Source organism: Colossoma macropomum, unplaced genomic scaffold (assembly GCF_904425465.1).
Source record: "Colossoma macropomum unplaced genomic scaffold, Colossoma_macropomum, whole genome shotgun sequence".
Taxonomy (NCBI): Eukaryota; Metazoa; Chordata; class Actinopteri; order Characiformes; family Serrasalmidae; genus Colossoma; species Colossoma macropomum.
Genome location: NW_023494798.1, coordinates 14,979,862 through 14,991,095, shown reverse-complemented (window position 1 = coordinate 14,991,095; position 11,234 = coordinate 14,979,862). Strand labels below are relative to the sequence as shown.

Genomic DNA, 11,234 nt, shown 5'->3' with positions numbered 1-11,234 from the left:
AAGCAGTAAAGACTTTACTGTAGCCATAGCACTTACATAATCCTCTTTTTCTCCCAATGCTGCCCTTCGTCCCACATCTAAATACCCTGTCTCACTTTTAAAGGGAACCCTGGGTGTTAAGACGTGTAAGCCTCAATACGGTGTACATGTCCAATACTATTATACAAAATATGTGTTTTATAATAGTATATTTAAACGCTGCACAGTATTTTATTTCTTTGTAAAATAGAAGAAATACCTCTGTTATTAAGTTACCAATTGTGTTGCAGCACCAGATTGTTGCTCTCTCTCTTGTCCATTGAGCAAAGAACAGCGAGCTAACTATCTAATTTTAAACCTCTGGGGTCTGAGGGCATTTTCTCTATGCATATATTTTTAAATTCTCCTGTAAAGGCTCTTGCATACAACATGATACTATACTATGTTTCATATTAAAATACTCCGTTATCTTCATCGCTACTTTCCAGAACAGCTGCAGCAACTTCAGTGGCTGTAAACTAACATCTGTCTCAGATGTGGACTGAATGAAGAATGAAGCTTTCCGGCATGGTGGTTCAGTCCTTAGTGATTTCCGGAATGTCCATCGGTGAGTTTCATGCAAAACGTAGACTGACACACAAATCCACCAATTACACACAATGAGAGGCAGATGACGTGTATTTTAACCCCTCTTCATAGCCTCATAACTCCGGATGTGAGTCATATACGATCTCGTGATAAGATGGAATGGAGAGAGCAATTTAGGAAATGTTTGATCCGTTTTGCTGTGCTGTATTATTGCAAAATTAGAGTGGTTTTCTCCAAGAACCCTTTGCATGATTAAAGTGTTCTACAGATTAATGGGGAATGTGCTGTAGATGGTTCTATACAGCATCTTTTTAAAAAAGGGTTCTATGTAGCACCAAAAAGGGTTCTTCTGTTGTTTCTATATCAAGCTTGTATCAATAGAAGAATCCTTTTTCGAGGAGAAGGAACTCGTTCACCAATGGTGCATGTTTATATGGTTTATGTGAAAAATAAACAAAAACTGAAATGGGTATTGTGGTTTAGTAGCTAGCTGACATGTATCGTTTTTATTATTTTACTGGTGTTTTGAACTCATACAAAGCAGAAATAAAAAATGGGTTAACGGCACATGTTTAAAACATCCTGATGTTTAACATATTTGTACAGTTTCTCTGATTGCTTTCTGTATTTTTACTGTTCATTTCTGCCCTTTGCCATGATGAAAATACCGTTGGCGTGACAACTCCGATGTAGTTGACCTCATCATACAACTTCACATAGTGTTCATGTGGTGCCTCCTTGTGGGAAACTCGTTTTTCTAGTCAAACAGAGACCACTCGAAAGTAGCATGACCCCACTGCATCCACAGGACATCATCATAGTGCAGCAATGGTGACCTACTAGTAGAGGATTTTTTTGTTTGTCATGCTTTTTGTAATAAACAAAACATTACCATTTGGTTTGTACATAAAATGTAAATAGCATTGGACATGTAGACTATTCTAAACAGCATGGGTTCCCTTTAAACATACACACTTAAAAATTATGGTTTTTCAAGGGTTCTTTAGTAAAGAAAATGGTTTTATATAGAACCATGAACACTCCAAGAACCTACTGCATGATTAAAGTGTTCTTCAGATTGATGGAGAATGTGCTGTAGATGGTTCTATATAGCATCTTTTTGAAAAGGGTTCTATATAGCACCAAAAAGGCTTCTATTGTTTCTATGTCAAGCTTGTATCAATAGAAAAACCCTTTTTGGTGCTTTATAGAACCCCTTTCAAAAAAATTCTATACAGAACCATCTGTAGCACATTCTCCATCAATCTAAAGAACCCTTTAATCATGCAAAGGGTTCTTGAAGTGTTCATGGTTCTATATAGAACCATTTTCTTTGCTAAAGAACCCTTAAAGCATTTTTAAGTGTGAGAGATGTGCTAGGTTCTAACCTACCTCCATGAAAATTCAGCTTTGGTACTGAAATTCAGTTCCGTCCCAGAACAGTAAAAGATGTGATGCAGCCATAAAGCTATACTGAGAAGACAAGGACTATACGGTCTGTACGGTCATGTCATCCATTGATTGGATTTTGCTTTGCTTGCATTAAAGGAGAGTACATTCACTGTATACACAGATGAGAAGAGGTTTATTTTTTGAGTGTAGGAGGACCAGGTTAAAGGGCACTGTCTAGTACATATGGATGTACGTATGTGAATGTGTGTGTGTTCATGACTATGCATATGTTCTGTGTGTGTGTGTGTGTGTGTGAGAGAGAGAGAGAGAGAGAGAGAGAGACAGAGGGAGATTTAGGGGGGTATTTATATGCTGGTGTGTTCGGTCTTTCTCAGTCTCTCGCTGAAGATCTGCCACAATGAGAGGAGTTCTGCTTGTCCTGTGGCTGACCGTTGCCTCTGTTTGGACAGCACCCACGCAGACAGGCAAGAGTACATGTGTTTAAGCTGTGTGTTTGTTGTTTTAAGTGTGGAATTTGAAAGGAATAAGCACTTTTTGTTGATCCTTAATTTTGAGTTGGCTTGGCAAGCAAAGCCTCATTCTGCAGCAAACATTTCACAACAGTGGTTTAAAAATCTCTCTGGGAATATTGAGAATTTAAGAAAAATGTACTTTAAACCCTCCACATTTTTTCTTTTAAACTAACTATAATTGTGTGGTTGTAATGATGTTCACAGACAAAGGTTGTTGAACTTTCAGACTTGTATTCAATTAATTATTGTATTAAGATGCTTTTTCACTATGAACAGCTAGCATAGAGAATTACAAGAAACGCTCTAATATTGTGTTGCCGTAGGGTTTGTAGCTGTACACCAATTCCCTCTGCTAAATCTTGCCATAGTGTGTGCATTTGCCCTTTCTAAACACTCATTGTCCACTTCCAAATTTCAGCGAATTAACACTGTCTGCCTAAGACCCTTTTCAATAAGTACAGTTCAGTCTTAAGGCTCTTAAGCGATTAATGCCTTCCCTGCTGTGTGCAGACTCTGGTCCTGTGGTGGTTCTGAAGCATGGCAGTTTGCGTGGTCAGTATGTGACAGTGAAAGGCTCTGAGAAAGCAGTGGAGCAGTACCTGGGCATTCCTTTCGCCCAGCCACCCGTGGGTCCTCTCCGTCTGGCTGCACCTAAACCTGCTGAGCCCTGGGAGGGCGAGAGAGATGCCACTCAGCACCCTCCTCTGTGAGTGCGGCCTGCCGTGCTATCACTAGTCTCGGAAAATATGGCTTTTTTATGTTGTCACCACCATATCAAAACCTCATATCTACATTTCTGTCATTTTATTTTACATTATTTGTACATGCCCACTGCCCTTTACATTGGTTTTTGAAAATATATTGACAAATGAGCCAACATAAACTGTCCAAAATTACTTAGAAGAAAATTATTTTACATTCAAATTTAACAACATTTTTCTCCTTACTTGTCCTCCAGGTATCATGACCCAAAAAATAAATTCTGTAAAGATTAGGTCAGAGCAGCACCTTTTGAAAATCTTTGCTGGAATGTTCTTGTTGTTGGTGTTTCTATTTCATTCAATAGACTTAATTTAACGTAAGCCAAGTGCATTTGCAGCACCGTGTCTAACCCACTTTCTCAAAGGGCAGTACTTGCTCTACCATGTGACAATACATTTTTGGGAAACAAGGCCTCTATTTTTCTAGGTCAGTCTAGAGAAAAACTGGATTAATTTTGACGTGCCCTACCCTATTAGATGTCTCATATTTGACTGTCATGTTAATCTTCGGTCCCAGTTTGTGATTTTTCTTTCTTCATCTGTTGACATGGCAGGTGTCTTCAAGATCTAGACATTGTGGAATCTGTTTCAAAAATTATGGCCTTAAGCTTCACTCCCCCCGCAGTCTCAGAAGATTGTCTGTACCTAAATGTGTACACTCCCTCTCAACGCTCAGCAGAAGAGAAATTACCTGTAAGTACAGTAATCACCCGTAATAATTCTCATTATATTAACCTATCTAATCGAACAGCAGTCTGTTGCATTAAGCACTTAGAGGTCGAAGAAGGCACATAACATGTGCTGTACCCACACAGTAGATAATGGCTGTTGACACTGTCTGTAACTTTGCCCTTTGCGCCTTTCTAAGAGGCTAATGGAGTATGGATCAATTTCACAAGTGCAACGCACTGTGTCCGTTCAATAGTGCTCTCTTCACCCATCTCAGCCGAGCAGTACCATCAGTCATCAGAGAGACAGAGGGATGCATTATTTGATAAAATAGTTACCTTACTTCTATGCAAGTTTAAGAAATTGACTTCACAGCATGTGGCAGAGTACTCAAAGAGCTTAGCGTCCACGACAGTGAGCTTAGCAGAGATAGGAAAAGCTGTGAATTGCACACTGATCACTGATCTGTGATAATTGTCTCCAAACTTTTCTTATTATTCATGAACACAAGAAGTATGAAATACAATAGACAGCAGACAGGCTATTTGAGGTTGTCATGTTCGTAGAAAAAGATAAGCCCCTCAGAAAATTGTTTAAATCCAAATGCAGCACTCAAGTGGAATTTCAATGGAAGTCAGTGGGGATTCACTCACAATTCCTATTCTTTGCTTACCAATGTTGAATTTTACTATCAAGAAGCTTGTTTGGGCTATTTGCTGGAAAACATTCAAAGCAACTGATTTTTGTACTCTGATGCTAACCTAGAGAGAGCTACCATCTGCTCCAAGTCCTCAGTTAAGTAACAAAGGTCAAACTTCTGACAACTCTAACTGTTATATAATCACAGGTCATGTTCTGGATCCATGGAGGGGGCCTATACATGGGGGGAGCCATCCAGTATGATGGATCAGTACTGGCAGCCTATGAGAACATTGTTGTTGTTGTCATTCAGTATAGGCTGGGCATATTGGGATACTTCAGGTATGATCCATGGAAAAATCACGTCATTGAGCAATACTGATCACTGCTGGGAACACCTGTATACTACATTTTATGATTAACAGTAATTTGTACTAACAATGAGCCACATTCACCAATATCTTCCTAAAATTTTTCTTAAATTTGTTCTTGAAAAGGTTCTAAAAATTCTATGTCAGATTCATGATGTGTTCTAAACCCACAGAATTGTTTGCCTCTTTGTTCTCTTGAGTGTTTGTAGATTCTGTTTTTACCTAAGAACAAATCCCAAATAAGAAAATATGGTGAATGTCAGTTTCTTCGTGAAAACAAGTGGGGTTTAAGAAGAAATTTCTTCTTAAGAACAGTTCGTGAATGAGGCCCAATGAACTTAGAGTCTTAACAAATTGCATGCAAGCGTAAATTACACTTGACTTGTAACTTGGTTTGGTCTTTGACTCCTAAACGTGAAGAAAAATCTCCATCCAAGTCATGGGAACTCCAGGCATTATACAGTTTTTCTCTATGTCTAATGCAGATGATTCTGCACAAAAAGGCAATGGTAATTGCCTAGTGAGACGAATGACATTAAAAACACACATACATTTGTGTGTTCTCAAGGCTTGGAGTTAAAAAGCCATAGATTAAATCCACTGAACCATGGATTAAGCAATAATCTATACTTGTCGCACTCATATCCATGTTTTCACACTCATGTTCAAGCAGTTGGCATAATCTGCAATATGTGTAATGTGTAATTAATTGAAATAATAGAGTATTTTGTATCATGTAAGATATGAGCCTAGTACAGGACTCAAAGAACAGAGTAGTTTGTCACTTAACATGAGGCTTATCCATAATGACTTAGGACCCAAAAGATTTGTGACTTGCTAAATTGCAACTTGTACCCACCTCTATTAAAGTGTTGTATTGTACTGAAAACCCTATCATATTAGGGTATGGGTGGGAACTATGACGATATTTATCGTTATTGTGATAAATTGAGGCACATTTCATCAAAATATGCTTTTCTGTGGAAATAAGAAAACTGACCAAATACAAAGATACCATAATTAGGGCTGTTTAATTTGATTCAGTGCAGTGCAGTATGGACAACACTAAATAATAATCATTGAATTCATTCATTTAGTTTTTATAGTATTTTTAAACATGGCCCTACTGTTTCTTTGTCTGTTCCAATTTATCACACATCAGAAAAACTAAATTATGTGATGCATACAGTCATATGCAAATGACTGAACACCTCTAGTCAAATGAGATGTTTTGTTGAATTTCCAAGTTAACACAGCCGCAACAGGGCGCTCATTTAAATATGGCATTTTTCTGCAAAGTGCACAATTTCTTTTTCTTTGCTGAATTTAACATATCAGAAAAAAATGAAACATAAAATATAAAATAATTTTTGTGTTAACTTAGTTTACTTAGAAAATCAACAAAACATATAATTTGATCCGGAACGGCATAACATTTGCATACAACAGTGTTGTGCATCATGAAAATGTCTTGAGGTACCGTGATTTTATAGTCTTGCCACATCACCCACCCCAATAGCAGCTACAGTATGTTATGTTATCTTTATGTTTGATGCTTCAGTACTGGGGATGAGCATGCCAGAGGCAACTGGGGCTTCCTGGATCAAGTTGCAGCACTGCAGTGGGTGCAGCAGAACATTGAGAGTTTTGGAGGAGATCCTAATTCTGTCACTATTGCAGGAGAATCTGCTGGAGGAATCAGTACCTCTATGTTGGTAAGTGCCATTTAAAACCTCGATGCATTTACTGTTTCTAAAAGCAGTGTGTTTTCATTTTGGCGTAATACTGATTTTAATGTGAATTAGACTATAATGTATGCTTATTACCTCAGTCCCCCTAGAACATTTTAATACCTGTCTACATTTACTTAAAAGTGCTGAGAGAATAGATGTTTCCTTTCTCAGTGGGAAAACTCTTTCTCACTTTTTTAAATCTGAACTTGGACACTTTGCCTCTGGTTTCAATTAGAGAAATTCCAATATATTAAAATATATTATTTTAATAAAATATATTATTAAATTACTGAAAACGCGCCTTAATATCTGAATAATAAGCCTGGAGTTTAAATGGTAAATGGTTAACAGTTACATGGTTATTAGTAATGGTCAATAGTTATGGAGCACAAATGGGCCAATTACTAATGACCTAATTACTGGAATTAATAATACATTTGCACTAGATGGAAACAGAAGTATTTGTCCCTTTTTTGTTAATATGTCTATTTCAGACCCTGTCCCCACTGGCCAAAGGTCTGTTTCACCGAACAATCTTTCAGAGTGGGGCAGCCACGCTGGGAACATACTCAACAAAACACCCTATGGTCTTTGCCAAGGTATTCAGTTAAAGGGGTGATATACTACATTTTCCTTGTATTTTCCTGCTTATAACGTTTGTGTGAGTTAAAGAACCAAAAACAGTCACAATTCATTTCTACGTGACCATTTCCCAGCCTCTGTTTGGAATTGAACAGGCTGTCTTTGTCACTGTGCCTTTAAGACTAACTTATGTACTACACTATGTACTAGTTTATGAAACTGCTATAGGCCAAAAAGGTGAATATACACTATATGGACAAAAGCATTGGGGCACCTACACATTACACCTACAGGAGCTTTTATGACATCTCATTCTAAATCCATAGACATTAATGTGGAGTTGGTACCCCTTCGCAGCTATAACAACTTCCATTCTTCTAGGAAGCTGGACGAGAGGGCCTAGCTATTAATCTCCATTCTGATTCATTCTGAAAGTTCCAGTCAAGTTCTTCCACACCAAACTCACCCAGCCATGCCTTTATGGACCTTGCTTTGTGCACTGGGGCACAGTCATGCTGGAACAGAAAAGGACCTTCCCCAAATTGTTCCCACAAAGTTAGAAGCATATAATTGTCCAAAATGTCTTGGTATGCTGAAGCATTAGGATTTCCCTTCAGTGGATTTAAGGGGCCTAGGCCGACCCCTGAAAAACAACCCCATAGCATTATCCCTCCTCCACCAAACTCAGAGTCATCCATCAGACTGCCAGATAGAGGAGCGTGATTTGTCACTCCACAGAATACGTTTCCACTGCTCCATAGTCTAGTGACGGCGTGCTTTACACCACTCCATCTGACACTTGCCGTTGTGCTTCGTGATGTAAGGCTTACATGCAGCTGCTCAGCCATGGAAACCCATGCCATGAAGCTCCCGGCACACAGCGTTTGTGCTGATGTTAATGCCAGAGGAGGTTTGATACTCTGGTTATTGCTCTGTAACTTTACATGGTCTGCCACTTCGTGGCTGAGTTGCTGTTGTGGTTCCTAAATGCTTCCACTTTTCCACTCACGGATGATGGTGGAATATCTAGGAAGGATGAAATTTCAGTGAGCAAATTCAGTGAGCTCTTTAGAACAACCCATTCTTTTACAAATGTTTGTAAGGCACAGTCCCAATACTTTTGTCCATATAGTATATGTAAATGTATGGTTTTTCATGACATCACAAAAGCAGTGGACTCAATATTGGCTAATTTTGCAGGTTAATTTACATATATGGCATGCATTGACTGGAGAGTAAATGGTATGTTTTCAAACTTTAACAAAGTTTACAGACTACCTAAAACTCTTTTCTTTCAAAAACAGTGAAAAAGATTTGTTTTTCCATGATATGGGCTTTTTTGTAAATCCAAATAAAACACAGTTAAAGGTTTTAAAGACCGTAAGGCATTTCTGTGGTGATTTACACCACCTGTGGCTTTAGTGGTAAAACAAATCACAAACCACATGAACCACTGGGTGGATAGTGACTAACAACATCTGTGAAATTTCATATTACTGCCAGATAGTTAATTTGACTACCATCACTGTAATTAGGATTGTGTTTATGGTGTATAAGTATGGTAAAACGGATGCCTTGTACTTTTGTTTGTGTATGTGTGTGTAGGCAGTGGCAAACGTTACAGAGTGTGATTCCAGCTCCACAGAGCTGCTGGTCTCGTGTATGAGAGAAAAGACAGAAGAGGATTTCATAAAGGCAACCAAAAGGGTGAGATTCATTATATTTATACAAAAAAATGTTACATATTCTCCTTGTAACATTAATTTAGGCCTATAAACATGAACATGTTAAACCTGTAGTCTGGCTGTAATCATACACTTCTCTTCGTATAGCTAAGATTTGTAGGAGATATCACTTACTAAAAGGGAGCAAACTATAATAATTGACGCAATTCATTTCCTACAGCAAAAAATCTTCCTGGGAGCCACAGTGGATGGGGTGTTCCTGAAAGATGTAGCAGAGGAAATTTTGAAGAGCAAAAATTTTGTGAAGGTTCCAGTGCTTTTAGGGGTGACAAACCATGAATTTGGATGGATTCTCCCTCTGGTAAGCTAAAGTGACAAAATAAAAAAATCATCAAATTCTCAGTGCTGTGGTATTTGTGGTGGTTGTTGTTTGTTTTCATTTTTTAACAACTATGTGTTTGTTTCAGACCTTCGCTCCTCCAGGGTGGGATAAAGGGATGGACAGACAGGAGGTGGCTGCAGTTATGGGACAGTTTTTTCCCGAAGGGGTAAATTAATGCTCAAGCTCCCCACTAAATAAACTGTTAGAAAATGTCTCCCTCTGCTGGACATAAAACTCACTACACTATCAAGAACATTGTGATAAAAAGTTCTAAAAAAAAAAGACCCTGGCCTGTGATGTCACAGTAATATTACTAAGAATACTAATGCTAATATTAATAACAACAAGAACAATAGTTAAAAAATATATATATATATATATATATATATATATATATATGGAAAGAGAGAGATAGATAGATGGAGAGAGAGAGAGAGAGAATTAGTTCATTATTATTTTACTTATTTTGTATATATATATTAATTTTATCTTATTTAATATCTAATCTCTTGTAGGTCTCAGGAGCCAATGACCTTATAATAAATGAATATCTAAAAAATGCAAAAACTCCAGAGGATGTAAGAGATGGCTTCACTGAGATGATGGGGGATCTTTTCATGGTGATACCGGTCATAAAAGTGGCGGGATATCATAGAGGTAAGGTTGTAAAAGAGAAGCCTTCCCAACTTTCAGTTTGAAAAAGTCAGTCTTTTTAAACAGCCTTTTATTGTCCTACAGATGCTGGAGCGCACGTATATATGTATGAGTTCCAGCATCGACCCAATCTTTTTAAAGACATCCGACCCAGCTTTGTGAAGGCGGATCATGCTGATGATGTTGGATTTGTGTTCGGAGCCTGTTTTTGGAGTGGCCAACTCAAAATGATAGGTACATGCTTACTGTAATTGATTCTGGAATGCTTGTAAGAAAACTAAAGGTAACTTAAACCACAATTTTCTAAAAGAAACATTTTTCTAAATAAATCATTTGAAAAGGTCAAGTTTGAGCACATGATGGAGTCGGTAATTGTAGTGATGACACTGATTTAGATGATGATAATGAGGATAGCAGAGACATTTCAGACATGATGATGATAAAGGCAATGCTGGCAGTGACATAATGATGATGAAGATGGTTTGTTCTTTTCTCTCCAGGCACAATCAGTGAAGAGGAAAATCAACTGTGTAAAACCATGATGGGATACTGGGGAAACTTCATTCGCACAGGGTGAGCATGTAGCACAAAAACTATAGCTCAGGTTGTGTAGTTCAGGTCACGTCACCACAGAATACTTATTTGGTTAATCTCATTGACACCATCTGCTATCATAATCTGGTCAGGGGCTGAAACTGGAGGCCCTTAATTCATTGCCAGTGAGGCTACAGTTACACAGTAAACTGCCAAGAACAGAACTGTTGTATGGCAAACTAAAAATAATCTGTTGGTTATGGCTGGCCTGCTTCCATCAATAAAATAACAAAACATGGGATACATGATTTCCCTTGATTTGCACAGTAAATGTACCAGAAATAGAGCACTAACTGAATTTCACATAGGCCTAATATTAACCCCATTCATTTTACCTACAGCTCACCAAATGGACCTGGCTTGGTAAACTGGCCCGCTTACGACCAGTCCAATAAGCATTTGAACCTGGGACTGCAGCAGACAACTGGACAAGGACTGAAACAAGACAAAGTGCACTTCTTAAACGTTGAGCTGCCTCAGAAGCTCGGTGCACTACGTGCAACCTGAAGAGCTGTTCTCCATTACCAATGTACCAGTGATGTTGGTTTTTTACTAGAATGATAATAGAAATGTTGGTTTTCTAAACACTGGTTTTCTGCATGTATGATCATAAATAGACCCCCCTGAATGCCTGCATCTGTGTCGTTTTCCTTTGTTATGGTGTAATTGCAT

At 38.1% G+C, this 11,234-nt stretch overlaps 1 protein-coding gene across 1 annotated transcript; it reads left to right on the top strand.

Annotated features, from left to right (window-relative positions):
- The first annotated feature begins 2,288 nt into the window (after positions 1-2,288).
- Positions 2,289-11,196, top strand: ces3 (carboxylesterase 3). The gene is made up of 13 exons (XM_036584614.1): positions 2,289-2,444; positions 3,003-3,198; positions 3,808-3,946; positions 4,770-4,903; positions 6,494-6,647; positions 7,160-7,264; positions 8,853-8,954; positions 9,153-9,293; positions 9,400-9,480; positions 9,830-9,971; positions 10,053-10,202; positions 10,469-10,541; positions 10,904-11,196. Exons 1-13 carry the CDS (start codon positions 2,378-2,380, stop codon positions 11,067-11,069), a joined length of 1,650 nt encoding a protein of 549 aa, XP_036440507.1. The 5' UTR covers positions 2,289-2,377; the 3' UTR covers positions 11,070-11,196.
- Positions 11,197-11,234: the final 38 nt, after the last annotated feature.